General features: G+C 41.2%; 1 protein-coding gene across 3 annotated transcripts in view; it reads left to right on the top strand.

Moving 5' to 3' along the window:
* The window catches only part of arhgef40 (Rho guanine nucleotide exchange factor (GEF) 40), a 47,644-nt gene extending 38,725 nt beyond the window's left edge, over positions 1-8,919 (top strand). For all 3 annotated transcript variants that reach the window (XM_008422585.2, XM_008422584.3, XM_008422583.3), the window contains exons 25-27: positions 1,116-1,225; positions 1,972-2,015; positions 3,250-8,919. In XM_008422585.2, coding sequence (XP_008420807.1) covers positions 1,116-1,225; positions 1,972-1,998 — 137 coding nt within the window. In that variant the 3' untranslated portion in view covers positions 1,999-2,015; positions 3,250-8,919. The remainder of the gene's footprint in view (positions 1-1,115; positions 1,226-1,971; positions 2,016-3,249) is intronic.
* Positions 8,920-14,316: the final 5,397 nt, after the last annotated feature.

Raw genomic sequence — 14,316 nt, 5'->3', positions numbered from 1 at the left:
TTGCGTAATGTTTCGCCGGCACCTCTTGTTTGATTGTGCCTGTAACAGTGGGCCGTAACATCCCGCCGTAATCGAAAAAAACGAGCTTTTCGGACACATTAATTGAATTTCTTTGTTTTTGAGCCGCTCGGAGCAGCAGATCAATCTCTTAACAGAAAACGTATTATCCTCCTGTAAAAGTTAATATGGTTGATGAAATCACTGTGGGCGATACACCGAGAAGACGTCTTCCCCCCTTCATTTGCAGTTCTATCTGTTTAGTCAGCGCACCTCTTCGGAGGTCTCGAAACTAAAGTCTTCTCTGAGGGACACGCTGTTCCTTTTAGTTATGCAGCATTCAAAAAATGAAACATTGTAATATGCACACTAAACTATCTGACTTATCTACTTTCAGAGTAGCTTTTTTTGCGGGGATTCGATTGCATCTTTGTCGATTTTGCAGAAAAACACATTGTTGGCCTTTGGCAGCTGAGCAAATTCAAAGTAACCAACGATTTCTGAAAGGAACAGAGGCAAGAGACGTGATATAAATAGATAGGGACATATTCACAACAGCTGGAGCACACTCGTATATCTGTCTCTTAAATACAGGGAGTTAGGGAGTGCATTCATGAGCGTTGAGGGGGGAAAAGAAGGCTAGCATGCTCTGCAAAATGCTGCCGCAGAGTTTAGCTGTTACAGGTCTTCTGTTTTTTTGGTGTTTTTTTCTTTTAAAAGATCCATCTCATCTCTGAAGAGAACTGTCTGAAAGTGATTCCCCAATTACACCTCAGTGTAATGCACGTTCTGCCCACCAGGTGTCTTGTTGAGCAGATTTCAGGCCATGAAATGTCCTCAGGGACAGACACTGGTGTTCACCGATACAGATGAAGGGGGTGGGGGGAGAAAATCCTTTCTAACCCTGTTGTCTTCCTCTATGCTTACTCTTCAAGAATAAATAAAAATAATAAGCATAATGACACCCCCTTCTCTTGAACCCCCCACCCCCCCAAATGACTGTATGAGATGATTCATTGAGAGGGGGTTTTCTCCATGGAAAACGTGTATTTTTGTGCTGAACGTGTTCTATATTTTGCGGCTCTGTTTTGATTGGACCCCCCACCCCTCTGCTTCAGTCCACAGTAGCTGCTCAGACTCGTCCTCTGTGGGCAGCCAGAAGGAGGGGGGATCCCCGGCGTCTGGGAGGGACCCCAGGTCAAGCTCCGGATCAACAAGCTATTCACAGGTGGGCACGGAGTTTACACACAAAAACCGCAGGCCTCACTGAGGTGAATGAGAGCTGGTTTTATGTGTAGACATTACTCAAAACTCCCAACATGTATTTATCAAATAATAAACCTCCTTTTTTTTTTAGGTGGCACTTGGCTTGTAGGAAGTTTTTGTAGGAGTGCATTATGTTTTACAGTGTAAAAAGAAACATGAAAATAGTGCTAGTTACATCACGATATCAAAGACTATTTGAGTGTTTAGGTGAAAATGTCCCTCATTATGACTTTTTAAAGAGATTATTACTACAGTTTGAGTTGTTGTTTTTTTTAATAAAAAGGCGTTCGTCCTCAAACCCTAAATTCACCTTCCATATGTTTGCGAAGCTGAAACACGACACTCGTCTTTAGCTGTGAGCAAACAAATGTGCCAACCCAGAATCGGATGCATTTTTACTGTTTAAACATATCCACATCCACACACACACACACACACACACACACACACACACACACACACACACACACACACACACACACATACACAGACCCCCCCCGATCTCCTTATCCAGCAAACAGAATATGACAGATTGGCAAACAGACTGCGCCGGGAACAGATTGACGGACAGACGGACAGAACGGATAAGGGCAAACATGCAGGCAGCGGCGTGCGCACATTCGACAACAGGTTGAAGACGCCTTTGGTGCGAGAATCTAAAATGTGACTATTTTTTCTCTCTCTCTCTCTCTCTCTCTCTGCCCACAGAGTCATTCTCCCTCCACAGCTGTGTGACTGTCATCTGAACAAGAGTGAGTTTTATGGGCAGGTCTCTTCCTCTCCCTCTGTTGCTCTTTTTCTCTTTATTGCGCTGCTCATGTTGCTCACTTTGGGGATATTACGAGCAGTGTTGGGCATTTACTGTATCGTTTATCATTTATCGTTAACATTTTTAACGTTAAAAAATCGTTAAAATTAAAAATCGTTAAAAACATTTATTGTGGCAGCAACAATACATTTTTAATTTCAAATTTATTGTTGCTGCCACAATAAATTTCAGTTATTGATGGTAGGGAAAAATACAAAACTGACATTATCAGAAATGTTATTTTTGCTATCTTCTACACTTTTAGTTTCACAGGAACATCTATACATATCAGAAAATTTTAAAATATGACTAAATACAGGTGCTGTGTACAGATTAGTGATATAAAGCACTAAGTAAATGACGTCCTCAAAAGGCCCTTTTCAAATGGAAATAGTTTTCAACAACAGTATTTTAGGCACTATGAATGTTGTGCCATGCCGTCATTAGTTGTGTTTCCATTGACTATATAATTGCACAAATTTTAATTACGAAATTGAATTTTCTTAATGGAAACACACCAATTTGGGAAAACATGTTTTTCGATGAAAAGTTTTTGCGCTTGGAGGAGGTGGTTTTCCCACTTAAAGTGTGACAGAAACACGTTTTTTTTTGCGTCACACGAGTCATGTGATCACCAGCTGGATGTTTCTGCTCGTCTTCTACAACGAAGAAGACGAGCAGAAAGTAGTGGGAGGATGATGGCTTGTTTTTCATTTGTTCAGACACCACAGCTCTCATAGCATCGAACAGTTCATATCAGATGTGTTGAATCCAAAGCTCTTCTGTAAAATCGCTGACTACAAATTCCTGAAAGTGCCGAGTATGTAGCCACTCCCAAATATAAGGAGCTTGTTGCTCCAGCCCCTGAATAAGACACTGACTTCTCCCCTGACGGCTGACAGATGAGCGACAGCACCATGGCTGAATTTTGAATATCTCATGTAACTTTTTACATCTCTTGTTGCCATGATTTTTAATGACTTACTGTGTGAACAAACTTATTTATGCATGATTTTAATTTCATTTCTTATTTAATAGATTAGATTAGAAACACCGCAATTGCAAAATTGTTTTCTTTTTTCATGATCTAAGTCCATATCACCCTCACCAAATTGCAAGTTTCCTTCCTTCCCACTGAAATAGTTGCAGTGACAGTCCTTTCTTTTTTGCTTTTTAAGAAGCAGAAACTCCACTCGGGACTCTTCGTGGCTCCCGTCATCTCTGACTCGACTCAAAACTGGACTTCACCGACTTCCATCCGAACTTCTCTCGTGCCCTTCAACCTCCTGCGAGAGTGCAAACGACGCCGGGGGGTGGGGGTGGGGGGATCAGGCGCAGCTGCACCACTCCGCATCCAAACAGGATCAAAACCTCGCCTGCCCCCCACCTTCCCTGTTTTAAACCATGACAAGCGCCGGTGGGGGTGGAGGGGGGGAGGAAGGGTGGCTCTCCGGCGCTCCGCCATTTTGGGTCTGCCAGTCTCAGCTGCTGGCAGAGTCATCGACACCGACGGCACTTCAAGCTTGCACAGTGCGGCCATTGTCTGCCCCGCAACTCCCCACTAGGCCAAACCACTTGGTCTGAACCACTGACTGGCCGACTGTACACATCACATGCTCCGGCATCTGATACTAAACAGGAAGTAATATGCTGGGTGTAAATGTGGCGTGGGATTGCAGATTTAGGATGTATTATGTACTTTATCACCCTCATAACGCTGAATGGAGACTGTACGCTTTTTTTTTATTTTTTATTTTATCTGCCTTGTGCTTTATTTGTGTGTGTGTGTGTGTGGTTCGGGTTAGGTGGGATTGGATCTATGTAAATGAGGTAACAAGCGCACTCACACAGACACACACAATGTCCCCCCCGACACATGCAGTCACTCTTATTGTTATCAGACAGTGGAGCACTGTTCACATTCACATGCTCCCCCCCACCCCCCTCCAGCTCCCTCTCATACACACACACACACACACGCACACACACACACACACATTGCCCAGCTTAGAGCCTGGTACAGTGACTAAATGAGGCGAGCTCACATCTGAACACGTACAGATGATGAAGGAGAGAAGTGGGTTGCAGTTTCAAAACTGTTGGGAGTGTGTAAGCAAATTATATGGCTTTTTATGAACAGTACTAAGAAACTAAAGTAATAACGGTATTTAGTCGTTCTTGAAGTGTAAGTAATGGTGCTGAAAACTTTTCGCCCCCCCTTACAGTTTTTTCTTTTGGATCGCACTTCAATATTTCAGATCAAACAAGTCAAGTTGACTTTTCAGAGCACATTTCAGCAACAAGGCAGTTCAGGCTGTTAAGACATAATCGATTATAAAACAAGCAATAAATATTACATTTTGTCAAAAAACATAAACAACAGTGTTTTTAGCCTTCATTTAAAGGAACTCAGTGTTTTGGCAGTTTTGTGGTTTTCTGGACGTTTGTTCCAAAAGGGGTTTGTCACGTTACATTATGTGCTAATAGTAGCACATAAATTAACCCTTTCTGTCCAAGTGTCACACATTTTTGAGGAAACCTTTTAAATGTTGCAAAAAAGAAGAAAATGCAAATTAGTTGTGCATTCATCTACTGGCTTGGAACAAATCAACCAGGCTACGTACAGCTTAATGTCGTCAGATGATCAGGTTACACATAACTAATAGTAAGGCAGTAGAGGTTGTAAGCCAGCATGAACCGCACATCTCATAAAAATGGAGAGAGGTTTTCAGGAATGCGTAGTTATTGAGTTGTAGTTGTTCTGTCATGTCAACTCTTACTGGCGATGTTGCCACCTGTAAGGAGACATAGAGAAAGAACATTCTAACACGAACCGACAGCCGAAACAGCTAATTGGTCAAGCGAGGTACAAGTTTGCTACATTGTAACTTATTAGGAAAATGTGCTGCCATCTGCCCTTTATTTTGACAGCCAAACACCAACACAAGCAAGCGAAATAACTTAGTTTTTTTTTTTTTTTGCAAAATCGAGAACACTACTGCAAATTTTGCTGTTTCCATCAACCTTTTCTACTTCTAAAGTATGCAATACTTCAAAATGCACTCTGGAAAACTTTGATAGAAACACAATTTATGAAGCACATCTGCAAGTCCAGCTCTGGATGATACAAAAAAAAGTTTTGGATCATCTAATGTGACAAAATCAAAACTATTTTACCTCCTATTTACCTAAACTATTTTAACTATTTTTGATTTAAAACTATTTAAAATCAAAAAACAGGATGGCTGTTTTTTTCTTAAACACTTTTTTGTGTAATTAGATGGGGTTATCTTTATTAATGGGTACAAACATGTTTGATGATCTGAAACATTGAAGTAAGAAGCAAGAACAAAAGATTAGCTGTAAAGGGGCAAATACTTTTTCTCAGCACTGTTTACCATCAACGTCTTGGTGCCTGCGCTGAAGAATCTCCTTCAGTGTACTGAAACTGAATTTTACTGCTTTTGTTGTTAGATGCCATATTCTGTATGCCAAAGGTATGAATGGGTGTCAGTGCAATGTTTACTTGTGTTTTAAACATTTTTGACTAGTTTTGCTCTTCCACAAACTGTCTGCACTCTCCATAAAATGGAGGAAAGTGGATCATTACGTTTGCTTTATTCTCTGTTTACGAGTTTCATTCTTTAGGCTAGTAGACATGAACGACATCTGATCTTTTTTTTTTAAGGAGCAATATAGCACATTTATGACAGTATTATGTTTGAAGAAAGATGTGTAAAATTTTCAGCTTTGTGTATGAATTTTGGGTTGGGTCCCCCCCCCCCCCCCCCCTTTCTCATGTCTTTCTTGACGTTTGAATGAATCATGTCCATACAGCAAATTTTGGAGGTTGAAGGAAGCAGTGAGTTTGTCTTTGCATTGAGGCAGGAAACACTGATAACTAAAGATAACCACGTTTCGGCGCTGCTGTCTCTGCATACTGGGGATGAAAAAATACGCTGAATGGCACCAAAAAACTCAAAAGAGAAACTTGAGTTGCATGAGTAAAAAATTAGCTTTTTACTTTTCCCTCAGTTCCTTGAAAGAAGGTTTTGAGCTCTTTTAACCTTTCCACATTTTGTCAACTAAAGAGTATTTTATTTCACGTCCATACAACTGACATAAAATAGTGCGTTGTTGTGAAGTGGAAAATCCATAAAGATGTTCAAAGTTTGGGATGAGTAAACTGTATTCTTTAACTTCACAAGTGTCCCTCACTTTTTACATCGGGAGGGAAAAGCTTGTACTGGATTTTGTTTTGAAGTAGTAAAGGGGCCTGAATAGAAATTCATGTCACACTGCAAACATTTTTGTAGGTAAAAGAATTTTAAAACCATGTCTTCTTTTTCCCCTTTCAACTTCTCAACGTTTGCTGATTTATGTTGGTGTGACGCATGAAATCCCAATAAAGTACACTGAGGTTTGTAGTGCCAACATGACAAAATGTGGACAAGTTTAAGGGGTGTGAAAACATTCAAAAGGGACTGGATACAAAGCTAACAACCAGTGTGAGAAATAAAACACCCTTCTCACCACCACAGACCTTGATTTTATAAACCGGGGCAACATCATCGTTTTGTCAAGGTCTGAAATACATGAAACGAACACGGCTTCTCGGCCAACCACCTAGCAAAGCGAAAGGACATAATGTGCTAAAAATCTCTAATGGTGTGTCTTACAGCAACAAGCTTGTCCTTCGCTGTCTGAAACGTGTAAAAAATTCATAGTCCTGTCATGTCTTTCCGTCAGAGCAGCTTCTCAGAGAAAGATGAAAAACATTCAAATTACTCAATTAATTAAGCCTAGCGTTCATTCCACAGCACTATTACTCTTTCCTTCTTTGTAACTCATATATATATATATATATATATATATATATATATATATATATATATATATATATATATATATATATACAATTTTTTTTTTTTTGCAATATTAATTTCCAGAATTGCTGAGTGGAATTTCTTTGTGAAGCTCCAGTGGAAATATGTGCTTACCAAAGTCACGAATTGACCTTGAAGTGCTTAAGAGAGATCTGAGACGTGGAGATAAAGTTGTCCAAAAGCACTTAGCACAAAGACGTAGCTGCTGTTGGACAGGCTAGTTGTTGGTGAAAATGTAACTTCTGGATCTCATATGTTCTGTCCAAATTTAGCCTAAGCAAACAGTCTGAATGTCAGGCTTTAACTTGTTTTAGTGACCTCAATCCCCTCTTTCAATCACATTTAGATTTCAAACTGTGACCTTATCTGGACATCTATTCACCTTTCCGATTTCAAGCACATTTTTATGTTCTTTTGACAGAAGCCATTGATGTTCAAGATACTGTTTTATTTCTATGTGCCATTCCATTTCCCTTACGGAAAGTGTTTTTGACTAATTTAGAATGATTTTGACTGGACTGAAATTTAATGTAATTTATCTGAACATATCAAAGAACCAACCTGTGTTTTATATGTTTCTTCCAGAAGATTCTGGGGCAAAGACACCAGAAAAAATGCTATCATTTAAAGTGCTAGATGACCGAAACAACCAGCAGCAGGAATAGCACTACGTTAGCTAGCTTATGTTAGCCAAATGTGCTTTAGTACTTCACTTTAAAAGTACCACACCTGAACATAAATATGTTGAGCTTCATGGAGTAACAGAATTGTTATTTCTCAGCCTCCGTTGTATAGCTTTGTTTCTGTTAGGTCAATGTTTGTACTGTTACAAAATCATTGCTCAGCTCCACTTTTTTTTAACCTTGCGACTTGGAAACGACTTCAAATTTTCCTAAATTTTGCGAAGCGCTTATTATTGAACAATTCAAGTTACATTTTCAGTTCATATGTGGTTGTCTTTTTTTTACGAATAACATTACTTACTGCCTTGTTAAGAGCTGTCTGTATGGACAAACCACATCGAGGTGGCTAATGCAGATTTGATGCTAACATTGGAAACAAACACGCTAAACAGCCACAGAGTGCAGTTTTGTCTATTCATATTTGAATTGACTAGACGCTGAGCTAATAACTGCTTCTGGTTTTTGTGGTCGCCATCTTCTCTAAAAAAAAATTATTTTTTCAACAAAAACATGCAACTGGTATCTTTTCATAGCACAAGGGGAAAAACAACAACATATCCCCAAGATGTCAAACCGTTTCTTTAAGAGACCTCAAAACTAGCATAGCGAGGGATAAAAATAACTTCCACTTCCTCCTCGATTCTGCAACACTTGCTGTAAACCTATTAATAGCTATTTGTTACACTGCTATTTACACACTCGGATATGGAAATTACGCAGAAAGAGAGATGCATACGGCTTGCAAAAATGTAGCTATTTCAAACAGATACAGTGTAATTAAAAACATGTGCATTTAAAAAAATAAAAGTCATGTTTATAAGGTACAGACTTACAGGATGCAGGAGAAGCAGCCCGCTGCCGCAGTTTGTGGCCGGTTTCACGTTTCATATCTGCATCCGTATTGAAAAGTTGCAAATGGCTATTGAGCCATTTTTGAATCAATATCTAATTTGTTGGCTTGAAGAAGTCGGCACACTTCGCAGCCTTCAGCTGTTTGGTACATTGCATTATATTGGAAGCGATGTAATAAACACCATCATTCATTTATACTGCAGCATACATTGTCTCACTGTTGTGAACGGTGTCATTGTAAAGAAACTTTATTTTTCCTTCTCGCTTTTGGTGTATGATGAACTCTGCCAGATGTTTACATTGTTTTTTGGTTTTTTTTTAAAGCAAAGTGGAATGTTAGAAATGCATGTTTCGCCTACGTTATGGTTGTCCTTTTTTTTTTTTTGTACTTTTCTGTTCTGAATTAAAACTGGACTTTAAATTTAAAGTGCACCAATTGAGTTTTTTATCCCCCCCCCCCCCCCCCCCACCCCCTTCCCGCCTCGTATGGCCTAACACGGGGGGCCTTGTAACCTTGTAAGCCCTCGAACTCGCCGTAATGAGTGCGTGGAAACCAGCTGTGCTGCCGCGGCCGCACAAAAAGCAGAATGATTAGATAACTACAGTACAGAGCCATATCAAATAGTTCCAGGGATCAAATTCCCTTAAGGAGGGAGGGCAGCTTCAGAGTCCATCTGTGCATGTGAGGGGCACCGAGAGAGGAGTGGGAGATAAAGTAAAAAGGCTTAGGGGGGCAGAGGGGGGGGGCGACAGGAAGGGGCATAACAGAGGGAACGAGAATGGGAGCGACAGAGGAGAAGGACAGGAGACAGTAGGTGGGAATGATGGGAAATGAGCGAGGGCTAAGGGGCAGACAGACAGAGAGGCACAGTCAAGGGGAGAAACAGGGAGGGGAATTAGAAAAAAAGGGGCGGGGGGGGGGGGGGGGGGGCTTATAGAAAGAGGGAGACACAAAGTAGAGTTCGAACTTTTTTTTTTCTTCCAACGTTGAGAACCAAGAGAGCCGCAGAATAGATGGAGGAGAGAGTGTGCGCGGGGTAAAAAAAAAAGGGGGGATGTTGACAAAGCAGCGAGACTGTGGCGAACAAAGAGAACGTGAAGAGAATGAGTCGGGGGAAACATCAAAGGGATTTTTCAGGCCCGGTTACCGGGACAACAGACATTTGCATGCGATTAGCTTTTTACATCATATTAAGAAGGGTTAGGGTGAGGGAGGGACGGGAAGAGAGGGGAGGGGGTTATGGAGAGAGGCAGGGAACTATAGATCATACACACACACACTCACACACACTGTATGAAGGAAAAGCAGAAGAAAAAAAAAAGAGGGACGTTGGTCATCTCAGGCGGACAAACTGACTTATAGGCAACCAGCCAAGCGTTTTCTTTTGTAAATGAGAGAACATGTCGAGGTTGGTGGCTTGGGTACAGTAATATGCCAGCACAGTTCAGAAAGAGAGGTCAGAGGAGGCGCTGTGTATTTGACTTACTTAGAATAATAATATATATATATATATATATATATATATATATATATATATATATATATATATATATATATATATCTTTTCTTTTTTACATTTTCTGCCAGGAATTCAGGTTTGACACAAATAACTGAAAGCACGCTCCTTAAAGCAACCAAACAAATTCATTTATAACCTGCGGATTCGCAGGTTCTCGTACTCCTTCGTTCAAAACTCGTCAGACGAGGGAAAAAAAACGCAACTCACACCTGGATGAACCCTGTTTTAACACTACGGCCTCAATATCACAATCAATGTCACGTGATTTTAAATCACTTATGGCAAAAAAAAAAAAAGTAAAATGACTTCAACCATTATTTTAGGAAGGCGACGGTACTCTAAGAAATCTTGAAAACATTTCTGTATTTATCTGCTTTTTCTTTTTCAAATCTTAACAAAGACGTGATGACATCTTCGTAAAATGAAATATAATCGACATTAAATCACGACACTTATTGTCGCGAAGTAAAAATATGAACTGTTTTGACGTAACCGTTAAACGTATTGCCCAATATATTAAACAGATTGCCCCGACACGTAAAATGAAACACGTGTGTGTGTGTGTGCGTGTGTGTGTGTGTGTGTTTTACACGCTGAATCCATCAGTTAATAAAACACCAAACTAAGAACACACACCTCACACTACCTTCCCTCCAATCACAAAAGCCATTAAACATGTTTCTACGGGCACACACACACACACACACACACACACACACACACACACACACACACACACACACACACACACACACACACACACACACACACACACCCTCTGGCATTTTTACACATGTAACATTATCCCAACCTATCTCCTCTCCTCCACCTCCCTCCTTCATTCCTTCCCTCACTGCCGTCTCTCCATCAACCCATGTCCCCCTTCTCTCTGTCCCTCTTTCTTTCTCCTCATCTCTCCATCTTAATCTCCACCTTTCCCCACACCCTCCTTGGTTGTCTCCTCCCTTCTTTTTCTCCTGTTTGATTCCTTCTCTTTTTTTTTCGACGTCTATCTGGCCTCTTCTGCTCTGAGTGTGTGTGTGTGCGTGCATGTGTGTGTGTGTGTGTGTGTGTGTGTGTGTGTGTGTGTGTGTGTGTGTGTGTGTGTGTGTGTGTGTGTGATGCTTCAGTGCCCCCAGTATTGTGGCTGCATTGTGCCAGTAGGCGTCGCCGCGACAGCATTGTGATGGTGTGTGTGTGTGTTTGTGTGTGTGTGCTGGGGGTTGGGGGGTATTACAGTATCAATACCCTGACACTGCGACAAAAAGGACAGCAGCCGTAGCCACATATCACTCCACCTCTGCACTCCTCCTTCCTCGCACACACACACACCTGCGCCTCCTCCTCACCTCCCCCCCCCCCCCCCCCGCTTTCCCTCCCCCAAATCAATTTCTCCACCCCTCCTTTCAATTGATTTCCCACCATATCTCACTGAATATGTGCATATTGATCCTCCTCCTCCTCTCCTCCTCATCCCTCACTCCTTTCTTTCTCACTCTCTCTTGTTTTACTCAAACATCTATTAGATTTCGCCCCCACCCCCTCCTCCACCCGCGCCCCTCTCCTTACCATCTACGCCCTTATCCGCCACAAACACACACTCTCATTCCTCATCTTTCATTTCATCTCTCCAATTCTTTCTCTCTCTCTCTCTGTGCCATCTCTTCAACCCTCCCCCCCCCAACCCTCTTTTTGCTCCCCCCATCGCACCTCCCTCCTTGTCTCCCCTCCCTCACGGCTGTTTTTTTTTTTTGTTTTTTTGTTTTTTTTTTGTTGTTTTGTTTTTTTGTATTTATGTGTGTGTGTGTCTCCGTCTCACTCACTCTCTGCATATTAATTGGTGCATTTCTGCTGCGGCGGAGAAAACAATCAAAGCGTCAGGGGCGGGTGATGATGCCATTGTGGCACATATGTACCAAGTGCGTGCACACAAACACACACGTACTCGCAGGGACGACGACAGACGCCGACATACCTACATATATGCACGTGCATACATGGATCTAACCCGCTGACGTGCAAAAACGGGCCCAGACGCGCGTTGATTTGCGAGAGTAGCGCGCGCGGGAGGCGAGCGTGCGCCGCACACACGCCACAGACACTAAGTCAGTCACACAATAGCGGGCTTACAATGGCTGATCCAGGAGATATGTTCTGCGTCAGCAAAGACATTTGAATTTCTGAGCCAACATTTACCTTTACACAGCCTGTGAGCACAGCACATTTAAATGTTGTAGGGAAGGAAAAAAGCAGGCCTGTTGCTGATAATGTTCCAACTTTTCTTTTGTTCTGACTGGAATCTGACCACATGTTGGGACGAACATTCAAAGGTAGAAGTGATAATTAACACGCAGAAGATGGCAGACAATACTGTCTCCCAAATGCTGGATATTTTTTTTTATGACTATTGCAGGTTGGCCTGTGATTGTCGGTTTTCAGTAGGAGGGGAAGGAGTTCTCGTAAAATGCCGCAAAATGTCTCAAGAACCTGATCTGTCTGGCAAAAGGCTATTTAGCTGCTAACAACTCACCAGTCTCTTTATAAGGCAAGTGTGAGAAATTAGCATGATTACTTTAGCTTGACATCTTGTATCTATCTTTGGCCCTCTTATTTTAAAGTAAAAAAAAAAAAAAAAGGAAGTAGTTCACGTTGTTGCAATTTTGGGTTGACATAGTTGCCTGACTGCTAATCATGGCTAACTTGCTGAAATCTCCACCAGAGAATTATGGACAAAATATGAACGACGTGCAAAAATACAGCGACTGGCTGACAGTTAGTCACTTGTAAATGGTAAAGCTGGTCTTTCCCTTCAAGTTTTTTTTATGAACCGGTAAGCTAAAGAGTAAAGTTATTGTTTTTTAATGTAATGTGATTTATAAATACTAGAGAAGTACCGATCAGGTTTTTTCCTGCCGATACCGATCACCCATGAGGGCCGATCACCGATACCGATCACCGATACCGATTACATAATTATTATTGTTTTTTTTTATCATAAACACTACCGGTTACATTATGTGGAAAAAGGAAGCATGAATTCACCTTAATTAAGACAAAAACTTGTTTTTAATAACTTTTTCCAAGAAGAAAACTAAACAAAACAGGCATTCTGCAAATTGTACTGCTATCGGTAATACTATCTTTAACAAACTGATAACATATGAAGGCTCTGAAGAGGCTAAATAATGCAAAGAGCCGAAATAAAACCTCTCAACATTGCCAAAAAAATTCAAGTATAAAACTTAACATTCAAAGGCAAATACAGGATCCATTACAATAAACAATCCGAGAGCGAGAGCAGAACCAGCGTCTTACATCGCAGTTCGAAGACTTAAATAATTTTGCGGGTTATTTGTTTAGCTTTCTGACCGTCATGCTAATCCGTGTGTTTGTAGCTGTGCGCTGCTTTACCTGCTATCTGATCCTCCATATGTCTTTTTTACTGCAGTGAGCCTCGATGTAGCCAAACTCCGTCAAGTATGGCATTGTTTTTATGTTGTATTAGCTTCGTTGTGTTGATGCATTTTGACGTGCTTCAATTTTCCGCCGCAACACGCAAACTTCCCCATTCACTCAGTGCGTTATAGTTCCACATCGCTTAGGATTTGTTGCTGCGCGTTTGCTTAGTGTAAAGGAAAGAGGAGACCAGCTGCACAGGCAGGCTGCGAAATGAGATGCAGGTGATCAGTATCGGCAACAAGAGCCAATGATCGCCGATCACCGATCATGCACTTTTTCACGAAAATCGGCCGATTATGATCGGTAACCGATCGATCGGCACACCTCTAATAAGTACTCAACTGTGTTAAGTTCAAGTAAAATCTCATCACAGATTCTTTGAGACGCAGTTTGGGTCTTGTGAAACTTTAAATGGACACATACAGCACAATGTTTTAACTCGGTTGACACGTCAGTGAACACAAGCACTGTGCAGGAACGTGTTCAAATAAAAATGTTTTGCACACATTCAGGTCATATTTCCATGGTGTCATTAGACATTGACATTTACCCTCACAGGTAAGAATGTGGTGACTGGTCTGTTTTTGTGGAAGTGTATACACATCTGTGTGTGTATCCAGGCTTGTTTTAGATGGTACACATATGTATCTGACTCTTGAAGACCTCTGATAGACAATTGTTGCCTCTCTTCTCAATTCAAAGTAAATCAGACACCGTCCTCTTCGCTTAAAACTTCACATAAACTGAAAGCTGAAGGTCCATCAGCATCCAATTGCCATTGGAGGTGCTAAAATATCAACAGATTTTGTCACTTGACGTGTGAAAGGAACCCTAAGTTTATGTGC

This window comes from Poecilia reticulata, chromosome 18, assembly GCF_904066995.2.
Source record: "Poecilia reticulata chromosome 18, P_reticulata-male-v2, whole genome shotgun sequence".
NCBI lineage: Eukaryota > Metazoa > Chordata > Actinopteri > Cyprinodontiformes > Poeciliidae > Poecilia > Poecilia reticulata.
This window is presented reverse-complemented; position numbering and strand designations above follow the sequence as displayed.